The following is a 23,692-nucleotide window of genomic DNA, read 5'->3' as shown; positions in this document are numbered from 1 at the left end:
CCCTGCAATTCCCTGTATAAGAACTAACTGGAATCAGCTAGGGGCTCCACTTAGTGGCCACTGCCCTCTCCAAAGCTACGTTCAAGATCAGGTCCTCCCAGTGAACATTCTGGCTGCCAGGCATTGGTGGAGGAGACATCCCAAAATTGGAGGGTGGAGTCTCGTACCTGTCATGCAAGGTTTCTGACTGACAGTTGCATCCCTGTAAGAGGTGTGCCTGGAGGGGAGGAAGGAAGCAGTCCTTTGTGGGTGTGTTTGCCTCAGTGCATTTTTCTCCTATTGTCATTATCTCCAATTATCATATTTCTCCAATTGTCATTATCATTTTAACTAAAGTAAAAGGTGCAAAGGCTACATCATCATTACAGTATTAATGTACAATGATACTGTACAGTATACAGTATCATTACAGAGGGAGGTTGAGAAAAACAAGTAAATATATATTCCTAAATATTTGAAATAAATTCATGGCTGGGGTCAGAGGCATCATTTAATTAGCCCACCATAGTTCAAGAGGAAAGCGATTAAGGCATTTAACATATTTAACTCAAGAAGGCATCCTTCTGAGTAGACATGCATAGGACTGTACTCTGCACTAGCCTCCAGATAGGGAAACAAAAGTTCTAAATATTATATATTTCACTTTTGTGCATTAAAAAAATCCTCAGTAGTCTTTGATCATTTCAAAATAGCTGGTTTTAATAAGTTTTAATTATATAGGGAGTATTTAATGTCAGAATTGTCTCTAGGCATTTATCAGTTCTCTATTTCCTTGTCTTGAACCACAACGTAATCAGATTCTGCTTCTGTGCAAGAGCGATATCCATCTGGAGAGGAGCTTCCCTAGGAGGCCTTCTGGTCTGTGTTCACAGAATGGGCAGGAAAACCAGGACACAGTTGATTTTCTCTGCCCTCTTAGGTTCCTAATAGACAATTATTGTCTATTAGGCTTTAACGATAAATAATTTCATTGTCGCTGGAATATATAATGCTTCCCAAGATCTATAAAAGGCTTCAGTAGCCAAAGGTGACCTCCCTGCATTCTGTAAGGTTGTTCTAAATGTGCATTCCAGCTTTCTGTGGCTTGAAAGATTACCCCAGATACTTAAATAGTTTGATCTGTTGCAGCTCATGTCCATTTAGTATCCATCTACGGACTTCAAGGCACTGTGCAAAAACTATAACCTTGATTTTGTCACAATTGATTTCAAGAGCAGAACTCCACAAGGACCATAATGCCCTTCACAGACCACCCTTGACGCCATCTGCACACAAAAGAGCTGAAACATGCTTATGTACCAATTCTGGTGGAGGATTTCCCAAATTGAGACCAAGGGATGTACACTATGTAATAATTGACCAATATAGGATCTGGGATGCAAGCCTGGCTAACTCCTTCATGCGTTGGGATTTCTGCATATGATGGCCATGGATGGAGCACCAAACTTTTATTCTCAGGTTGTCATGGAGTTTTTGCAAAAATGAAAGTTAACATCTATCAATAGAAGATTCCTTCAGTTTTTGCCATAAGCTACTTATAGAAATTGAGTCAAAGGCAAAATCCACAAAGGTAGCATATAATGTCGACCTGGAATTATATGTGTGTTTTTCAGCCAAAAATTCTACTGTTAGGGAGCATTACTATTAGTGTTAGTAGTGTTAGGGAGCATCCTAATGCCAGCCTGCTCATCTGCTAAGATATGTTCTGCCTCAACCCAAATCCAGCAACTTCTCTTAATGGTGTACTGTACATTCTGCTGATGAGATTAAGTACGCTAATAGGTTGATAGATTTCACATCCTTTATAACTGCTAGACCCCATTCCCTTGGGAATCTTGCTGCTTTATCAATATAAGTGAAAAGGGAAGCTAAGATGAAGGTCCACCCATCTAAATGACGACATATGAGTTCTATGGGGATAAAGTCATTATCTGGGGCTTTTCCTGTTTTGATCTGTTTGGCCAAAGATACAGTTTCTGCAAGAGCCTCGTGTGGTGCAGGGGGGTAGGTGGCAGTATTGCAACCAAAAACTCTCCCCGCGATCCGAGTTCGATCCCAGCGGAAGCTGAATTCTCTCTCAGGCAGCCGGCTCAGGTCGACTCAGCCCTCCATCCTTCCGAGGTTGGGAAAACAAGGACCCAGCTTGCTGGGGAGGGTGACGGCTGGGGAAGGCAATGGCAAACCACCCTGCTCTGCCAAGAAAATGTCACAAAAGCGGCGTTCCCCCCAAGGGTCAGACATGACTCGGTGCTTGCACAGGGGACCTTTCACAATTTCTGCACAAATTAGTGGAGCCCATCACACAAAAAACAACTGCATCATTGTGGCTGCCATGGTTGACTCTTTTCCTCCTCCTCCTTTTTTTTTTTTTTTTTGCTTCTGTTGAAATCACAGTAATGTTTTAATGTTGCTTTATTGTTGTAAACTGTCCTGAGAGGTTGTATAATTACATGCAACCTTGGCAATTGGGGGGAGTTAGGGTTAGCGCTCCTTACAGTGGAGATAATTGTCATTAACTTCATGAAGAAAGTGTACATTTTGTTTTTGACAACATTGCAAGAGAGAGGAATAATCTTTTGCCCAGTTGCTCAGTCCTTGCACATGATCAAAGACGAACACTTTATCCTTTTGAGTAAATGGGTAACTAGGGCTAACCAGGCTGATCACACAAACAGATAGAAGGCAGAAAGAAATGTGCCCCGCTCTCTCCCAGAGTTAGAAAAAAAAGTCAGTATTTACAACTGTGTAGACTGATGGTTGACTAATAACAGATACCCCAGTCCTAGTATGTTAATTAGCAATTCCTCCTCCTGCTCCTCGCGGACTATTATCAAAGCTGTTGCACTTCTGCCTTTTCTTTTTCCCTAATAAACATCAGCTTTTCTTTCTTTAGCTCTTCCATTCCCATTGCTCACCCTTGACCTTGTCTCCACAAACAATCCTCCAGCTTTTAAATTTTTTTTTTTCAGTTTCCTCGGGCCCTAACATCTTGAAAATATCATGACAACTAGAAAGCAATAAAATGAAGAGGCATGTGGCATGTCTTTAATTGATTTTTGTAGGGTTTTAAAAAACCATGCCAATTACAAGCCTATAATGCTTACAGGCAAAATGCCTTTAACAAAGACATCTCTTGATACACATGCAAGTCTCGCTCAAGAGAAGCTAGAAAATCATACTTGATTTTCTTTGCCGAGAATCAAATGAACATTACTATCAGGTAAGTATCTTATTCATGTTTGGCATTCAATAATTCATTAGTAGTAACTGATGATGACTAAATATGTATATCTGGCTGCTATTGTGTTCAGTTAAGGAAATATATGCTTGAGTAGGTATAACAGGCAGATGTCTAAACTACAGTGTTTCCATTGGGAAAAAGTAACATCTAATCACTTCATCCTAAAATAGATAATTGTAGAGTTGAAAAACATACAGAAAATCCTGAATGCCTTCCCCTCACCCTCCCACCCAGAAAGCCTGAAGTGTTTATTACTCCTGACCCTGTGGAAAAGGCTTGGATTCATTACTTTTGGCTGGATTTAGTAGCCACCGCTATTATTATTTGTGGTTAGCACTGAAAGTTATTTTTCCCCATGTTGTTTCAAACAGAGAGAAAACCCCAGAGGGAAGAACGAGGTTGCCTCTTTCTTTGTATCTGTTTGGAGAAATCCAGGAGCTACACAAACCTTTTCTTCTCTCTCTTTTTTTAAAGAATTTTATTGAATTTCAGAAAAAGATACAGAAAAACAAAACAAAAAGAACTACAAAAAAAGAACTAAAAAAGTGTGAAAACACAAGAGAAATTCTTTTTAGATAGGTTACAAAAAGAGGTGACTTCCAACTTTAAACATCAAGGGTATACAGCAATTTCCCATAATCAATCCCTTACTCTATATTAAACCAAAATCACGTTATTTCTACAAGTCAACCCCTTAACACATTATAAAAATCACTAAATACAGTTGCTCCCTCCCTTTATATTAAAAGAAAAGAAAAAGTATAAATCACCTAATCAACTCCCCCCCCAAAATAACAATTACTTAATTATACCCTTCCTACTACTATTCTATACATTTCTGTCTACTATAATAAAGATCAAAAATAAAAAAGCATGTAAATTATCTACCACTATAATTAATAATACAAAAGATGTGGATTCAAAAAACATGAAGAGACCTTAATAATCATAATCCCAATCATTAACGGTAAGTAAAATCATCCAAAGCCAAAAGACCATCCAGATAAATATTTTCAGTCCCTTAACCCACTTCAAAATAGACCAAGACATTTACATATTCCCATAATAGGCACAGAGCTATTTTCTTAAAGAGATCAAATAGCCCAACTGCTCCCCTCACAAACACAGACTTCTCTTCAAAAAACCTCCCATATATAATAATCCCTTCTTTTCCATAACATTCCATCAGAAACTCAAATTCACTCATATCTTGCAGCTTGATTTCTCCGTTTAAGTTCTTCAATTCAGCATTGCCAATTTTATCCAGGATTTCAACAGAAGCCCAAATCTCACTCTTGGGAGAGACATTTCCATCACTGTTAGATTCCTCAGGTTCATCCACATCATCCCCAACCAGATGGCACATTTTAGACCACATATTTTCCTCAATGCTCTGAATGTCTTGCATAATAACTTGGCAGGAATCAGAAAAAATCTGCTTAATATCTGCTTTAATATCTGCTTTAATGTCTCGGTGAAAGTCAAAGAAAGCCTGGTTAAGATCCTCCATGCCTGAGGCAGTAAGTTATGGCGTCCCCTAGATACTTAACCAGCAGAAGTGCATGGCAATGGAAAATTTCCGAACTGAGTTAAGATAAGATCACAGGCAGAGAAAGTAGCGGCAGGAAAGTAAAAGTTCAGAACGGCAGATTCAAGGTGTAGGAAAGATGCAAAAATCTTCAAAATTAGCGCAAAAATAGTAACAGAGAGACGATAACATATGCTCAACCCCCCTTAGTAATGGATGGAAAGCAAAATCCAAAGCTTAAAAAAAGATTTTTAATTAATCACAGAAATAACGATAAGCACCAAGAGAGATAGTTTCTCCTTGATGTAGAAAGCCTCTCTTAGGGTAGAAATACTTTAAAAAAAATTGGGTGCTATAGAAATGGAGTGGCTGGACTTAATGCCCCTTTAAGGGCTGCAGCGCAGCTCAGAAATGGTGTCTTCCCAGCCTCCCCGGCGAAGTCTTATCTGTTGATCGCGACTGCTGTTTACAATCTCCTGGCTGCAACTCGCCGTCTGGAGGGCAAATGGGTTGACTCCAAGCATTTTCCTTGGTCTGGAAAAGTGCTCCTGGGCTTCAGGAGAAACCAGCCTGAGCCCGAAAAAAACTGCCATGATGCCAATTTTGCCTGCATTGCTCACAGGCAAAGCTGTTCAGTCCACCATGTTTCCACCGGAAGTCGCTACACAAACCTTTCCAAGTGTGGATTTCCTTTCCAGCTTCACCTTATTTTAAGAATCAGGTGTGAGCCATATGTGAGTTAAACAAAGGTGCCAGCATTCATCTTTATACTTTTTAGACATAAAAAATCCATGACATTTAGATTTGCAAAGTTATTAAATGATGGTAAGCATCATCTTCAGTAATGATGATATGAAAGGATGTTAACTGAGGCTGTAGTCAGTATTAGTTTAGCTGCATCAGGTCTCATTGAATGTTATGAGATTTACATGTATAGAATTGGGCTGCATAACTTGATTTGATAGGTGGGAGCTTGTTTTGATAGTGATGACAAATTTAAAAGGATCCTTGTATTCTCTCCCCCCACCAAAAAAGAAAAAACAAGACAGGAGTGAGAACTTTGAGTTGGAAGGGCTATTTAGTCCTATAACTCCAGCCCACTGCTCAGAACAGGAACCCAGATTAAAGCATCCCCATATGATGCCTACCTGGCCTCCCCTTGAAGACGTCCAGTGAAGAGGAGCCCACCCCATTTTTTTCAAGGCCAAACATACCCACACATTCACTTCATAGAATTTAATTTTCCCTGGTCACCTTTGGTGTCCTTCTCTGGACCTAACCCAATTTGTCTGAATCCTTCCTAAAGTGTATGGCTCAGAACAGGACAGAATATTTGAAATCTATTGCATCCAGTGATTTTGAAATACTGTATATTTATGTTCACACAACATTAAATTGTATCACTACCACTTTATGCCTCTTTGGAAGAGATAAAGTAGTTTGCATTCGGAAAACCAAATCTGTTATTTTTGTTTGGGTGGATGGGTAAGTGATAGTAGATACCATTTTTATTTGTTCCTCCATTTTTTCAGCCAGAAAATAAATCTATACCCTCACCAAGTTCATTGACTTGGATTTCTGAGGAGGAATGGATAATTTAACATGGAGTCCAATTATTCTTCTCTTTCTATACCTTCTGTTCCTAACAAATTGTTCCCTTCAATGAACAAATAGTACTTTGATATACAGTGTACCTTAGGATGCCTCCCAATTAGGTAAAGGTAAAGGTTTCCCTTGACATGAAGTCCAGCCGTGTCCGACTCTAGGGGGTGGTGCTCATCTCCGTTTCAAAGCCGAAGAGCCGGCGTTTGTCCGTAGACAGTTCCGTGGTCATGTGGCCGGCATGACTAAACAGAACGCCGTTACCTGCCCGCCGAAGCGGTACCTATTAATCGACTCACATTTGCACGTTTTCGAACTGCTAGGTTGGCCACCCAATTAGTTTTTAACGAATTACCAGTTGCTGGAATGTGTGGCAAAGTTTTGTTTACTTGAGAAATCATCTCAGTAGCACTACTGCATACACAGAACTCCATGAATCAGAATTGCACCTGCTGCTACTGTTCCTAAACAAACTCTGTACAGGTTCTAAACTACAGTAAAATCAAGAATCAAAACAATACAGGCTTTCCTTCTAAAAATAACTCGTAATATATTTTTTTAAATAGAAAGTTATCTTGCTGTTCTTCCATATATCTAAAAGGCACTCAGATTGATGATGTTACCATATCTAAAGATTGGCTAATAATTGTGTTGGTTCAATTGGGAGAGAAGAGGAGAGGAGAAAAAAGTATACCGAAATTACAGACCAGTCAATTTGGCAGCCACCTTTGATTTGTCAAGTCCATCAACACACAGCTGTTCCACATGCAGCCTAAGCTGTTGGTCTCCCATGCTGCTCCCAACTCCCAGTGGGTTGGGCTCTGGCCTGACTGGTCATTCCCCTGCTTCTTGCCTTTCCCATCCATGCAGGAAGGTGAGCCTGGCTGGCTGGCTGGCTGGCTGGACTTCGGGTGGGTGGACCTGTCTACCTGAACCAGCCTTTTCCTTTACGGATTGTTCCCTCCTCACTCGTCCCTCTGCTTCCCCAGATGTTTGCACACAAGGATGCCTTCCCAAATTATCTTCCTTGGCACTAAAGCAGACCCTTCCTTTTCTTTTTTCCCCTCATGGCCCCATCGTTGCTCTGATTTTTATTTATTTATTTTATTTGGAGTCCTCTTAGAAACTTTGTACCCATTAAGCTGCAAAGGAACTTCATAACCAAGTAGCAACATCCCTACCTTATAATTTATTTTTTTCTTTGTTTAAATCAAAAGGGGGCACAGGGTGAGAAGGAAGGGAAGGTATGCTTCATATGGCCTGGGCAGAAACCAAAAGGTTGCTCACTGTGACAGGTGTGCTGGTAGAAGAAAAGAAGGCAAATGGTGGCCAGGAGACTTCCTGCTCTCCATGGGCCATTTTTAGATCAACTGGAAGGAAGTGCTGATCAGCTGGGAACATAGCCCAATAGCCCAGGATGAAGTGAATGTACAGGGCAATGACTGGCCACTGGAGGTGTACCTTGGCCATTAGTATTCACTGCCTTTAAGCCAAACCCTATTAATTTCATCTTCTGTGCTTCTTTGTTGACATATCATTTATTTCAATTTGTGTTTGTTCAACATTGTACAAGTTTACCTGTTCATTCCAGATGTCTGAACAAATATTTCCATGTAGCTAACTACTGACATATCAGCAATCAAAATATTACATTTCAAGCCTTTTTAGTACCCAAACTCTGCTGCATGATTTCCCCAAGTGCGATGTTTTGGAATTGAATAGCTGATTTAGATGAAAAGAGGTTTAAGATTGATGCAGGCAGGCGGCTTCCTGATGACTGCATTTCTACAGAGGTTCAAGAACATAAATTAATGAAAGTCAATTGCAATTTATGCTTCTCAAATTAGTTCCAGATCCAATTGTAAAAGGAGCATAGTATGAAAGAAAAACATACATTCTGGCCAAATAGAGCTCATATTTGATGAAAGGCTGTCATCAGGCAATGCTCAGGATAGGAGAGTCTAGACTGTAGTTTAAGATTGTTCATTATTTCTCTTATGGATGACTTTGGCCATTACCATAAAAGCATCATTTACTACAAAGGCAGGGAACCGGGGTCCTTCAGACATGCCCGATTTACAATTCCAATCCTCTCCCACTTAACAACCTACTACCACACTCTTCTCCCTTTTTAAAGCTTGTGACAGAAACACATTGCAGCAGTCCTAAGAATTCATTAGGGTTTGGCTGTGTGTGTTTGTGTGTGTGTGCGTGTGCGTGTACGCATGCTTGGCAACAACCCTTTTTTTCAAAAATTCAACAACTTCCCATGATTTCTTAGGAAAAGGGTTCCATGTTCTACAATGGGAATGTGGGAAGCTACCTTATAGCACATCAGACCTCAGTCCATCTTATTTAGTGCTGTCTATACTGAGTGGTAACAACTCCCCACAGTTTCAGACTGGAGTTTTTCCCACCCCAAATAGGGCAGTCCCAGAATTAAACTTGGAGACTTCATGAAAAGCAGTCTCCTTATAACATTTTACTATAGACTTTCACTTTGTGATGGGAACAGAGGAGTCTATGTTGGGAATGGCTTTTGCAAGGAGGCCGGGGAAAATGGTTAGGACTCTGTGTCCTATATTGGAGCTGTGCACATCCTCCAAAGAGGGCTCTGCACTGTGTGAGAGCATGTAAGGAGCAGCTTAACCATGAAAGCAGCTGTGTTTTTCCTAAGTGGGACAGTTGTTCTGGCTGTCTCTTCAGGAGAGGACATTCACAGCTACTTTGCTTTACAGGGAAAAGGCTCTAGCATGGATGCCTGATGGTAAGATCTATACCTCACAAACCCCTCTGGTTCTTAATGTAGTGCGTTCCTACTACAATCAGTGTCAGTAGCCCCTCTCCCCTAAACACATTTCCCTGCCCCCAGAAAGGGCACCCCAACAAAGCAGGGGTCTGAGTGGCGGTAGCAAAGCATGTGGCAAGGCTGCCCACTCCATCGCTCCAGGATTACAAGAGTAATTATGGGAGCTACGCTGGGGATACCTAGGGAAGGAGTACCGACAGTGTCAATAACCAGCTTACACCTAGTGCTAACCATGAGAAATGTAAAGCAGAGCTTCTGTCAAGTTATAGGAAGGGCAGGAGAAAGGGAACAAGTTGAAGCTGGAGACATTGTGTGAAGGGACTGCAACCTAATCTGACAGGACAGTCATCAGATTAGAATAAATGTTCCTTACTAGCTGTGCCAGTCTGAATGTTGGGGAAGCTTCAACCAAGTTCTTGGCTGCTGATGGCACAGGGGTGGTGTCCACTGGGTGTAGTTAAAAAAAATCAAGATGGCAGCCACGAGGGTGTGAGCCAGTGTTCCTCAGCCTTGGCAATTTTAAGACGTGTGGGCTTCAACTGGGAGTTGCTGGCTGGGGAATTCTGGGAGTTGAAGTCCACACATCCTAAAGTTGCCAAGGCTGAGAAACACTGGTGTGATCAAAGCTCCACCTGTTTTTTAGAGGTGTTGTGTGTACCCTACAGTCAGCCCTCTGAGGGTTGGGAGTGTTTTAATAGGATCTTGTAGACAAGCAAGCATTTATTGGGATCCCATATAATAATAACATTTCTAATTAGATTACAGAAATGACTTTTTTCCATCCTTATAAATGGAAATTATAGCACTTGAGTATTAATTCTACAATATTAATCGATGCTGTTTTCTGTTGCATTAGATATTATATACCTGGCACTGGGTTTTTTTTCTTCTTCTTTTCTTTTGTTTTCAGACATTGATGAATGTGAAAATGACTTCTACAATGGAGGTTGTGTACATGAATGCATCAATATTCCTGGGAACTACAGATGCACATGCTATGATGGCTTCATGTTGGCTGAAGATGGACACAATTGCCTCGGTGAGTCATTATTGTGGAGAAACTTGATGGTCATATGATACAATTTCTTATCTGTTGGATAGCACTCATTCCTCCAAGGAAGCACAAAACTATCTAATTTGAATGCTGGTAAGGCAATCATGATGATCTTATTCCAAGCCTTAAACTGTGGATTGTCTTTTCAAGTAACTTGCTGATATTGTTCAAATTAAACTGTGGCTCTGGAACTATGATCCACCCTATCTGCAGGTAGAGTCTGTCTCTCATGTGCTCTTAAAATGTCCGTTGCATACCAAATGGTGATCTAGTTTAATACTTCCAATTGTTAACAATACTAATTACCATTGTGACCAGGAGGCTGTTACCCTCCCCCTGGGTGACCACCCTTCAGAAACCCCCTAACAAGGTTGCAGAATTTTTATCAGTGGCTTTAGCTGCTAGAAACCGTCTGGTTCCTCCCCCATGCCATTAATTGTTAGCTGCTAATCACTTTAGGATTTTCTCACAATTTTAAAATTTCTTTTTATAGTTATTGTATTGTATGCTGGTCTTTTATTGTGTTTGGTCTTGGACCGTAAATAAATTTTGATGGGTTGAAACATACCTGTGTGCATGTGTGTAGTAACTTATATCTGATAAAACAAAGTAATAAAAAGTAAATTTCCTCTGAGTTGAGCTCAACTCTTAATGACATCACTGTCAAGCCTATGTTGTTTTCTTGGCAATAATATGGAAGTGGTTTGTCACTGTGTTCTTCTGGCATGTTTTTGCAGCTTCCAGGTGATCTCTCATCCAAGTACTAGCCAGGATTGACCCTGCTTAGGTTTCTGAGTCTAGGACTAATCTAAAAGATTAGTCATTTGCTGGTTGATTTACTGTACATTAAATGACAGAATCCTTAAATTATAGGGGCCATTGAGGCCAACCCCTTCTCAGTGCTTATACTGCCCAGTTAGTCACAGTTTCCAGTTGTCATAATTTCACAAAATGCTTGTGTCCTATCAGTGCATCAAGTCCAAATTTGTTGTACAACCACAGGATTGGTTGTCTCATCCTATAGTATCTGGGCTAATGTTTCTCTCAACTAATTCATTTATAAGTATTTTTTTAATACGTGGGACAATAGGACACCTATCAGTTTGGATTTTTACAAACTGCGATTTGTGTGCAAGATGTTTCAGATACTTCTATGTATGTAGAAAATACATGTCATGCATGCCCACTGTCCCTTTCCCAAACCTTTACTCCTCTGCCACCTTGATCTTTTATTTTTGCATTATCTGCTTCATTCATGTTTGTCAATGCGTATTTATTTAGTTGGATAGCAACAATTTAAAAATGTGGTGTTTCAGTAGATTTTTTGGTGGGGGAATAAATGTTTGGAAGAAAATAAGACCAGTGGATCCTCAGCCTCTGAAACTGTCAAATTGCTATCGGTCTCAGAGGATGAAAAATTTTGTTGCAGCTCATTTGAGTTTGTCAAGGGCAATGCACTTTAGAAGTGCCTTTACTGATGTTGGCAGATCGTATTTCCATTGCATCATAAGGGTAAAGATTACTTGATAGATTTTGGTATCTCCATTCATGCTGATCCAATTATAATCACAAGTAGGTGGATATATTCTTTACAAGAATGACAATAATATACTGAAATATATACATTTTAATGCTTGTAACATAGATTAATTACTTGGTAAAAGCTAAGGGATATATATTTTTAAAAAGTATATAGCATGTGATTAGGTATGTTTAAGTTCATTAGGAATGAAAATGGTCTTATGAAATTAATTTTGGTTTCTCTCAAAATTTCTAGTCTTTTAGAAATCAAATCCTTCCTTGTTTCTGTTCTTATTTGTATAGATGTATACACATAGGATTGTTAAGAAAGTGGGTTCATCTGCTAAGTAGTGTATTGACTTTCTGGCCAGACCCCAAACCCAGAAATGTTATTGAACAAAATAAATAGCATTTAGTCTATTAACAAACTGGTTTTGTCTTAAATCAGATTTCTATAAAATGGTGAGGCTTCTGCTAACAGACCTGTTTAGCAATCTTCTAATCAGGCAGAGATGCTTTTAATTCATTTTCTTGGCAATGAATCAGTGCTGTGACTGCACTGAGAATCAGATGCAAAATTAAATAGGTACTTAAAAAGGAACTTTCTAACTCAAATCTCCCTCTCTTGTAATATTTCATAATTGCAGTTACCCTTTTTGTACCTTGGCTTTTCACAGGGTTTTAAAATGTTGGGTTTCTATGTTCTGTAGGACAGTCTAAGGTTTGTTTTTCCTAGAGCTGAGTTTAAAAGAGTCATCCTTGATCCAAGGACTGGGAACCCCTTCCTTTCTTTCCATGATAGCACCATTGGACGCTTTTGCACACCACTAGCTCAGAAAGCCAGCCACGGGGGTCAAAAAAGTCAAGATGGCAGCTGAGCCACAACCACACAATCCCTACCCTCTTTTTATGATGCATGTGAAAAAAGGGACAGCTTCAAACACCCAATGTCCACCACCGTCTTTACATGACCCATGAAGGTGATGTAGCCATCTTAAGTAATCTTAATTTATGGCTGATGTAAGTCAAAATTAAAATACCATGGGCTGCTAACAGTACAGGTATTAATAATAATTAATGTTTGTTCACACATCGCCCTTGTCATGGTGGGGCTATCAGTGGGAAAAAGCAAAATCTATCTAATGGGAAGGGATCTTATTATTACATTGTCATTTTTATTGTTTATTATATCTTAGATTATTTTATTATACTTATGTTATTGTTTATTATGTTATTAATCTGTGTTATAATTAATTAATTAATACATTTGTGAGATTTAAAGGCGCCCCAGTCTATTATGATGCTAGGTGGCTTACAGAATACATATATAAAAAAACACAATAAAAACAAAGAATTATGTCATCAAAAGAAAAAGTCTGGAAAAAAATTAAATCATTTAAAAGAGCACAACTTCCAGAGGATAGGCACCATGACAGAGAAGACTTGCTTCTAATGATGTATTGGAATATATTAGTTTTATATTTCAAATCTGTTATTTGCCTGTATTTCTCTATCTGTACCTGATTTTCTTATTTGTACTATTTTTTATATTCTTTCAAAGTATATAATAAAAAAATGAGACCAAAAAAGAAAAAAAAAACAGAGAGAGAGAGAAAGAGGTCCTGCTTCCTGGATCCTACCAGATGGCGTTGTTTAATCAATGGGATCCGGAGTATGACAATCCTGTCAGGTCAGGTGGGATGAGGATGGGCAGGCCCTCAAAGAACCAGCTCCTAAGCCCTGTTATTGTTCCTATGTTATCCTGGTTCCCCGACTAATCACCTGAAGGGTTTCCCTTGTAGACATTGTAGGAGGAGAGTCTCTGGTAGCCAAAAGTCTACCAAAAGCAAAAGGAACCTGGGTAGCACCTAACACATTGTATTAAAAGGCAAAGGTTTTCGCTGGAGATCATAAAAGCTTTTAATAAAGTTTCTTAGAAAAGGTGCTTCCGGAAGTTGGAAATATTTGGACTACAACATCTAAGGCAATTCAGCTTGATGGAAAGTGGATTGTTCTGTTCCTTGCTGGAAGAACCCTTGAATAGGAGGAAATCATATCCCCCATCACCTGCCCCTTTTTCTGAGTTATTTTATGTTTGGTAGATGGATCAGGGAAGAATCCAAGCGAGATTAGGCAGCGTTTGCTCTTGGGAGAAGAATTCCTTGGGGAAAAAACTCCAGAGAGAATTATTTCTGAGTAATAACTTTCATGGAATAGTTTTAATTCCCAAACAGCAGGGGGTCCTTTCATCTGATTAGTACTAATGTGGCAAACCCATCCCATTCTTTAAAGGGACTAGTAAAATATAAATGTGTATTTTTCTTCACCTTTTCTCTGCTATTTCTGCTTATTGAAAAGACTTGTATTGTAAAAAACACACCAGGAATAAGTAAAATCTTCTGCAAATATTTTGGCAGGTTTGGATGATCCAACATCACCCATTGTTTTGTGAATATTTTCCTGAGTAGACTGATACCCTGCGATCCAAATTTCTCTTTGGGCCAGTGTGCAACAATAATGTTGCAAAGGCAATTGCAGAAAGATAATAATCATCATAATAAGAAAGAACTGAAATGTCATTTCCATTTAAATTTGTAGAGATGCGGTTGATTTATTATTCACCACAATATCTTTCTTAGTTGAGCCTTTTTTCTTTCTATTCAGATGGAATGAGTTTTATTTTACCTTCTTTGGTTGAGATTCCTTGGCTACACATTTATATTGGGAAGGGTCCAAGTCTGCCCTTGGGGGAAGTCATTCTCTATTTGACATTTTTATTGAGCAGTTTCTCAAATATGACATGAAATGATACTATGGGGGATTCAAACCATGGTGAGATTCTCATCTGGTTAAATATAATCAGTTTTAACATTGTAATTACTTGAAACAGCAAAAGTTTCTTCTGAAGGTTATTATTTTATGTTCAGTTCAGGGGGCACAGGATTAATATTTAGCCTTGTGAAATGAAGATTCCTTGAGGCCTTAATCTGAAACCAGTGGTGAAATAAATTTTCTGTTCCTGGGCATAAGGGAAATACTTTATTTTCTTACAAGCAAGTGGCATATTTGTCCAGATGTTCTCTTCTGTTTGATTTTCTTTCCCATTGACTTATTGATTAATTGACTTCCCCTCTCTCTGCTCATGCTTGGGTGTGTGTGTGTTCATTTTCCATCATTATTCTTTTTCCTCTGTCAAAGTCAAATACCAGTTGAGCACTGGGAAATGTGGAATTCAGAATACAACTAATTTATATTATGTATAGGAAAAATTTTAAATCTGCTATATTTATAATAAGAAAATCCTAAATGCTCAATATGTGTGCTACTTGGTGGTAATTATGTTTGATATCAATAAATCTTTTATTGATATCAATAAATTAGAAACGCTAGTCTCCTGGAAAGCTACCCACACAAACCAAGTGCTCCATCAACAAAGCAACAACCCCATCTCCCACAAGAGGAGCTGCGTGAGAACATTATTCAGATGAGCGCTCATGCCCAGCAGCCGCCCGGAGCCCCAGGAAGAGGAGGCAGAGCACTCCCCCCACTGCAGCCCAACCAACACCAGCCAGGAGATGGATGACTCTGCCATTCATCAGAAACAGCTCAGAAACCACCAGCAGACTCTTCCAGCCACACGGCGTCACCGTAGCACACAAACCAACCAAAGCCCTCCAGAACATCCTAAGTAAACTGAAAGACCCAGGAGCCCAAGAAGGAAAAACAGGAGTCATCTACAACATACACAGATAATACAACATTATTATGAAGATTGTTTTTATTGTATTGTTTTATTGCATTTTAACTAAGATTTTATTCCTGTTTTATGTACACTGCCCAAGGTCGCTCTCTGTGTGTGATGGGCGGTGAATAAATTTGATATATAAATAAATAAATACAGTGTAAGGGCTGCCAGAGCCACTATGTAGGACGCACAGGCAGAAGACCCGCAGGGCGCATCCATGAACACCAACTGGCAGTCAGAAGATGTGATGAAAACTCCTTAATCTCACCACACTTGGACAGACTCAGCCACCGTTTCACCTGGGAAGTGGTGAGCATCTGAGGCCAAGATAAATCCAAAAATGCTAGGGAATTCCCAGAAGCTGGGCATTCAGACATATCAGCCATCAATAGACACATAGAAATAAACTATATCTATACACCATTCAAAGGAGACAATAAAAAAGCTAGGAAGGAAACAAAGAGACCAGAACACGTTCTCTCCAGCAGCCTACACCCAGATAAGCAGGGATTGACACCAGTCAAACGATCAAGCAGAGAACAATGCCCCCTAATCAAGGAACTACCGAGGGGAAAACCGCACCCCCACCAACACTGGCAGGGCAAGCCACTGTATATAAACAGGGAGCAAACTCCACACTCACCAGCACTGATGATGTTACCTAGTCAGGTAATGAAACGTCTGCAGGCAAACAACTCAGAGAGCACCAAGGAGTCCACAGTTCAACCATGGGTTATATATGTTCGCTTCTATTGGAATAAACCTTTACTGCCCATAAATATGCAGACAGTTGGATGGCACAGCCTCTGCTCCATGCAGATTTGCTTGGGGAAAAAATCCAGAGAATCCTTTCTGAGCAAACTGGCAGAGAATCAAGGCAGAACCATAGCAAATTTCTGTCTTATTAGCGCCAATGGGTGCATCCATCCTATTCTTCAAAAATACACCAATACAATGTAAAAGCAGCATCACAGAATAAAAAGTGTTAAGTGAAGTCTCCCTCGAGTCAGACTTGACTCTTAATGATGCCGTGACTGTGTCCATGGAGTTTTCTCAACCGCTGTCTGGAAGAGGTTGGCCATCTTCTTCTTCCAGAATGTTCTTCTGACTTCCCAGCCAAACCTTCAGTCCTGACCTTCCCAAGAGATCTCTCCTCCAAATACTAACCAGATCCTGACCCTGCATAGCTTAGGATTGGCTAAACAGAATAAATATAGTAACATTACAAATTCTGCCCATGCTACGCTACTGATTATTCAGAAGCATAGACAATCCTCCGTGAAGTAAAGACTGACTGCTCCCTTGAAGCAAGCAGACATTCACAGATTTGGGCCACACATTATGAACAAATGAGGGGCTGGAAAAATAAACAGTGCCTGGCTAAGCTTGAGGGAAGTAGAAGAAAGAGAAGCCAATGGATCAGTGGATGGGTGGGACCATGCCATGGCTTTGGCAGCAGGAGCACCTGCAGAGAGGGGATTAAAAAAAGTCAAGATGGCAGCTGCGCAGTCAAAGCCAAGCTACTTTTATAGTGAGATGGGCGGTGTATAAATTTAATAATAAATAAAAATAGAATGTTAGAAAGGGTCAGGGCTTCAATTGCAGGGCCACCTTGACTTTTTGGACCCCTTGTGAGGTGCCCTTGCCTGGCAGAGCAGCAGATTGTCCCTGGGGGTAGTGGGGATGGAGGGCATTTGAGACCAGGAACGGGGCCCAACTTAACTCAAACTATGCTCAGAGGGCTGGGTGCATGCCAGATGCTCACAAAGGAAAAAGATTGTTGTCCAGGGACTTTCCTGTCTCAACCCTAATTTTAAGAGCTCTCTGCAAACAACCCAAAACACTGCTGGCAAATCCAGTTGATCTGCTCTTCAGCAGGTTGCTGGTGTGGGAAAGAAAGAAGAGTGCTCCGGAAAGAAAGTTAAAAGGACAGAAATAAAAATGAGTTTTTAACAACTAGAAGGCCTCCCTCCCTGCTTGTTTCAGCCCTCCACAGGATTTCCTACTCCTGGTCAAAAAATGTTTATCAAGCATTTAAACAACATACTAGCATGCATACCATTTTGTCACTTTGAATTGACCCCTAGAGAAATTGTCCTACTATTATTGCACATTGTCCAACTAGGCAGCAGGACCTGGCTGACCTTGAAAAGAGCTATAAGGGATTTGACATGGTTGGGAGGCCACCAGGAGATTTCAAAGTTAGACTTTTTTTTTAACTGTATGCGCTTGTCACTTACATAGTTTTGGCCTTCCCTTATTTAGGCAAACATTTAAATCAGGCTAAATTGGGTACTTAGTAGAGAACTTAGTACTAAATAGTCAAAAATAAAGGGCAATATTCCCCAACCGGAGTACTCAGCAGATGTGTGGACTTCAACAACCTGAGTTCTTGATGCAGATTCTGGCAGTCAAAGTCTGTATGCCTGGAGGTTGCCTTGTCTGGGGAGGCAGATAAGATCTGCCGAGGATCTTGTTCAGTCACAGAAGGATCCAGCGGTCAGCCTTCACAGGGTGAGCTACAATCGTCTGGAAAGTCTTCAAATGCAAAACTTTCTCTTGACATTGTAATAGATTTTAGAAATGTTTTCAAATTTAACCACAAAAATGTTTCCCTGATGAATAGTGGATAATACATTTTATAATGAAAGGAAGACAATCTTTTTTCAAGGTGGGTCGCAAAACCTGGCTTATCTGCCTTTCTCTACCTTTCAAAGAGGAGCAGTACAATCATTCTCCAAACATCAAGAGAAATGAGCCTCACACTTGTGGAAAAAAATCATTTCAGAAACTGCCAGATGTGAAATGTCAACAAGTTGTAGCATTAATTGATTTAAGATTGCATAATCACTGCCCTGATTAAAGAGAACAGTGCTTTCTTCCTTTCATTCTGGTTTTTTAGCTTTGTTTTTCTTCTCTCTTTGGACAGCTGGTTGCAACATGTGGGTCGTAAGAACCCCAGATGAGTGTTTCTGTTCCTGATGTTTGTTTGTCTCTATATTACTCAACAGCTCAGCTAAGTTTTTTTCTTACGTTAATGCACTGAATATTGTTAACTGAGGCTAAACAAATTTTAAAAGGCTTTGTGTGCTTATATAAACACAAAATATTTGTGAGAAAATGATGAAATTGGCTTCTTGTTTGGTTTTCCTTTTTTTAAATTCTTTGTTCACAACTGGTGGTCATTGTGTGTTTTAGTGAGAGGCCACTGCCACATGGGGTATCTGCACGATTCCAGACTTCATGATTCTCATGCTGTTTCATTTTTACCTCAGTTTAATCATCTGAAATCACCAAAAAAGTGAAGCCTTTCCATTTGAAATTCTGTAGAGCTGTGAGCAGTCTGTTTTCCATTGGTAGAACTTCTTGCTTCCCCTACATCAGCTGGTTTATCATTCTCTTCACAAGGTCCTTAAATGGGAAAGGTGACATGATGGCTTCACAACTCCCCTTATCAGCAACTGTTGTGAGAACGGGGATGGGGTCACATATGACCTGAGCTGTTTTAACTCTTTGTAGATGCTTGACATGGTTCCAGGTACATAGTGATCCAGGTGAAGGGAACAGGAATAACAATGACAGATCAGTTTCTCCTTTTCTGGAGAAGGGAACCAGCCAGCTGCAAACTATGAGGCTACTGTGTAAACCCCCCACCCCAAGACCAGTTTTGTGAATGCACAGGGAGCTGGCCATTTCTCTTCTTTCACTTTTATGTGGGGTGAGAAGGGGGGTTTGTTGCACCATACCACACTGCAACAGGCATCCTGTTCATAGTGCCTGCTGGTAGGCATTGCTTGAAATGTACAACAAAGTCATTGCATTTTGATGGGAAACATGCCTGCCTGGCTGCACAATTAATGGCATGCTATCCTTTCAGCATCATAACCTGCAAGATGGTTTTAAATATGTATAGTACAGCAATGATAGCTTGGCAGCCTTGTAGCTACCCTTTTTCAATAACTGCTCAGATTTTTTTTTTTTTTTTTTTGCAGATAGCAAACAAATGGTCTGGAGGTATTTTGAAGACATGGATGGGGGTAGTTAGCATGTATTTATGTATTCGTTGTGGAGGTGTGGATACTATGTTGTTGTTACTGCTACTGCAGTTCCATAACCTGCAGTATGAATGAATAACTTTATTGATTAGTCAAATCACCATATCAGAAAGTTGGGCATCAGCCACTATAAGATATAAAATATAAAATATGATACCATAAAACAGCTAAAATACAGTAAAATTCATAACCTGCAGTAGTTTGAAGCAGGACATGGATTGAATTAGATTCTTTGCATTCTCCCATTGGTAACCTAGAAAGTGGGCACAAAAGAGGTACCCTGCCTCTTACTTGTGCTCTGAAGTGGGCAGCAGTCAAATAATCTCCCAATTGGTTTAAAAATAGTTTGGAGGGATTGGAGAGTGGAAATGTCTGTGTTGAAATGCCCTGATATGAATGAGTTCACACTTCTACTGCAATCTTGGCTACTGCAGGAACATTGAAGTTTCCTGTAGCAAATGCATAAACTCCTGAGTATCCGGGAATTTGCCATCTTTGACTGTGGATGGGGTTGCACTGCCCCAGACAGTTCCGATGAGGAACCTGGGGTTCTCCTGGACTCACAACTCCTGCTCGAAGAGCAGGTGGCAGTTGTGGCCAGGAGAGCCTTTGCACAACTTCATGTTGTGCGCCAGCTATGCCCTTTCCTGGATCAGGAGTTCCTCCAAACAGTCACTCATGCCCTGGTCATCTGCCGCATAGACTACTGCAATGTGCTCTACATGGGGCTACCCTTGAAGAGTATCCGGAAGCTACCGCTGGTGCAAAATGCGGCCACGTGAGCAGTCTTAGGAGCCCCTAGAAGGGCACATATAACACCGTTGCTGCGCAAGCTGCATTGGGTGCCAGTTTGCTTCCGGGTCCAATTCAAGGTGTTGGTTATCACCTTTAAAGCCCTACATGGCATGGAGCCAGGCAGCCTGAGGGACCGCCTCACCCCCGCTACATCGGCCCATCCTGCCCGGTCAGGCTGAGAAGGCATGTCACGGACCCTGACCGTGAGGGATTGTCGATTGGCAGGGTCCAGGAGGAGGGCCTTCTCTGCCATGGCATCTGCCCTCTAGAACAAGCTACCCCCAGGGGTAAGACAGGCCCCCACTCTCCCAGCCTTTCAAAAGGGAGTAAAAATACGGTTGTGCCACCTGGTCTGGGATGGGAGGGGCAATGGCTCTTCATGGGGGTGGTTGGCCCCGTGGGGGTGCCAGGATAAGATCTTATTTCCCATTTTGAATTTTATATTTTATATTCAATATTTATATTTGTATTTATATGCTTTTATATTTACTTTTATTATTTGTAAGCTGCCCAGAGTCATTGTGTATGAGATGGGCGGCAGAGAAATTTAATAAATAAATAAATAAATAACATATAGCAGGGAAATTCATATACAGTCCTTGGAAGCTGCAACTCACTTTGGCTCCCAGGCTGATTCAGATCTTTCACTGATGCTTTTGCCATAGGCTGTGGGTGCCTCCAGAGATCCAAATGTCATGAAAAGTGTTTTTTCTGAAATGCTTCCAAGTTTATCAGTTCCTTGGAATTGCTAAGTGTTCTCTAAGTTATTTGCATTCATCCTTTGGAAATTACTTTTTAAGGAGAGATGGGTATTCCAATGGTTTGCACATGGAGCAGTGTTTACAATGTGCCTGGAAAGATACGAAGGATGTCATAAAGCTGTAACCTTCTCCAGAGTGGAATGGTGGAAGGGAAGGAGAGTTTTCACACTCAGCAGAAGTCTCTAAATGAACGTATACAGTAAATGTTGTGTGTAAAGCACAAACAAGTGTGCACGAGAAAATTTGTTATGTGGTGTTCCTTGCTTTGAAGAATGAGTAATTTACAAGTGAAACATGGTTTGGGACTATATTTACTTTCTTATTAGTATATTTATATAGTAAATATTCATTTATTTATTTACTTGCTTACTTACTTACTAGGGCACTCTAATCTAGAGCTGCTTAAAAAACTCTGTCCAGTAAGAGAGTTAAAAACAAAAGAAATAAGAAACCAAAGAAACAAATTACAGTTGCAATAAACTTTGCACCAAACGAGTAAATGAACATTCTACAGCAGGAGGCCTCCCTCATCCCAAAAACTCCCCACTCCAAGCCTTGGAGAACAGTCAGGTCTCAGTGGCTTTCCAGAAGGTTAACCGGGAGGAGCCTGTCCAACCTCGGGGGCAGATGGAGGAGGCAGGGGTGCAATTCCAAAGGAAGCAGGTGGGGAATGAGAAGGCTCATCCCTGGGATCCCTGCAGATGGCATTCTCTTAATGAAGAGACCCAAAAAGAGACCATTCTTCAAATCCAGGAGAAGTCGGCAATTCCAAAGATAACCAGATTCAATGCCATACAGGGTTTAAAAGTGACAAATGGCACCTTGAATTCCACCCCACAACTAAATGGTAGCCAGGGCAGCTCCCATAGTAGAGACATGGGACTGCCTACTAGCACCCATCACTACCCAGGCCACTGCATTCTGGAGCAGCTGACATTTCTGAGTGGTCTTCAAGCAACCATATATAAAACACATTGCAGAAGTCCAAGTGAGAGGTAACCAAGTCATTAGTGGCTGAAGTAGGGCCTCTCAGGCCAGGTAAGATTGTCACTGATGTACAAAAGATAATTATGCAAAACCCTCTTTGCCACCTATTCCTCAAGTAGGAACTGAGAATCCAGGAGGACCCCAGTTTACAGGCCAGTTCTGCCCCAGGTGGTACATCCTCACCGAGAACCAAAGATGGTATATCTCTGGTATATGGAAAGCTTCCATACTACAGCCACTACATCTTGCTGAAATTGAGTCTAAGCCTATTCTTCCCCAACCACACTCTGGCCGCCTCCAGGCCCTGGGAAGGACTTTAACCACATATTCTGTTTGCCCTGAGGTTGAGATGTACAACCGTGTATCATCAACATATCGATGATACTTGACCCTGCACTGCTAAATGGCCTTCCCCAATGGCTTTATATATACAGTATGTTAAACGGGAGAGGTGCGAGTGTAAGATCTTGCAGCGCCCCACAGTCGAAAGCTCTAGAATAGGACTTCTGCCCTCCCTCCACTATTTCTGAATGGAACCCCTCTGTCAGGATGGAGAAGAACCATTGTAAAACAGTATCCACCTTTGGAGGGGGTCCAAGAGGAGATCACAATCGACAATATAAAAAGCTGCCAAAACAGGAGACTGGTGCTACCATTGCCCTGCTCTCGTCCCAGGTCCCCCACAAGAGCAATCGGTGTTGCTTCAGTTCCATGCCCACACCTGAACCCCAACTGAAAAGGGTTCAGATGATGGATCTTCCCAGCCTGCACAAAGAATGTCTGTGTCCCCTACCTCATCCCTTTTACACCCATCTCTCAACTCTTGATTTGGAATTATTGCAGTCTAGTGCTGCATGCCCATGCTTTTATTTTATTTGGCAAATATTTATATTAGGAGGAGTCAAGACTCTTTTGCAACAAGCTTTACTACATGGAAAAGATACAAATGGAGGTGCTTCACTCTCCTACTTGCCTGTGAGCATGTCTGATGTGTCTGGATCAACGGGCACTGCTTTAAACAGAACTGAAGTTGTAATTTAGTCACATTCTTAAGAAACAATGCACATGCATAGAAGAGACATGATACTTTGTGAATAGGTCAAATCAATAACTGTAAAGAGTATCATCCATACACAGTTTCAGGATGTTGACCTGTCTTTCCAGCCATGAAAAGAGAGTAGCTACACAGGGAACCAGGAACACAGGACTGGTGATATTTTGATGGTCCCTCCTTCTAATTTTGCTCCTGTGGTTGCATTCTTGAAGTCTTCCTTAAAAGTTTTTTTCAGGGGAAGCATAATATAATTCTGCCTTTCATTTCCCCTCAACTGGTTAACTGCATTGGTGATTTAATGGTTTCTGCAAAGAGCTTTGCCCATAGCATCTGAGCTGCTGCCTACACACAGTTGATAGCCTTTAATTGTGGAAGAAATAGGTCCTGATCTTCCCTTGCAGCATACTGTTAATAGAAATGAAATGGAAACTTGCCTACTTGAGGTGTGTTGGGTGGGGGGGAAGATTCAGCAATATAATCTCTATTTTTCCTTTCCTCTCCATCCCTCTTCCACTCCAGTCTTCCTAAAGTAGGCAAGGT

At 40.8% G+C, this 23,692-nt stretch overlaps 2 protein-coding genes across 3 annotated transcripts in view; one reads left to right on the top strand and one right to left on the bottom strand.

Moving 5' to 3' along the window:
• TSPO (translocator protein) overlaps positions 1-23,692 on the bottom strand; it is a 479,738-nt gene that overhangs the window by 208,143 nt on the left and 247,903 nt on the right. The gene's annotated exons all lie outside the window — the stretch shown is intronic.
• The window catches only part of SCUBE1 (signal peptide, CUB domain and EGF like domain containing 1), a 239,113-nt gene that overhangs the window by 31,348 nt on the left and 184,073 nt on the right, over positions 1-23,692 (top strand). For both annotated transcript variants that reach the window (XM_063308264.1, XM_063308263.1), the window contains exon 3: positions 10,091-10,219. In XM_063308264.1, coding sequence (XP_063164334.1) covers positions 10,091-10,219 — 129 coding nt within the window. The remainder of the gene's footprint in view (positions 1-10,090; positions 10,220-23,692) is intronic.

The sequence above is a fragment of the Candoia aspera genome, chromosome 7 (genome assembly GCF_035149785.1).
Source record: "Candoia aspera isolate rCanAsp1 chromosome 7, rCanAsp1.hap2, whole genome shotgun sequence".
NCBI classification, from domain to species: domain Eukaryota; kingdom Metazoa; phylum Chordata; class Lepidosauria; order Squamata; family Boidae; genus Candoia; species Candoia aspera.
Note: the sequence above shows the minus strand (reverse complement) of the source record. Positions and strands in the feature narration are given on the sequence as shown.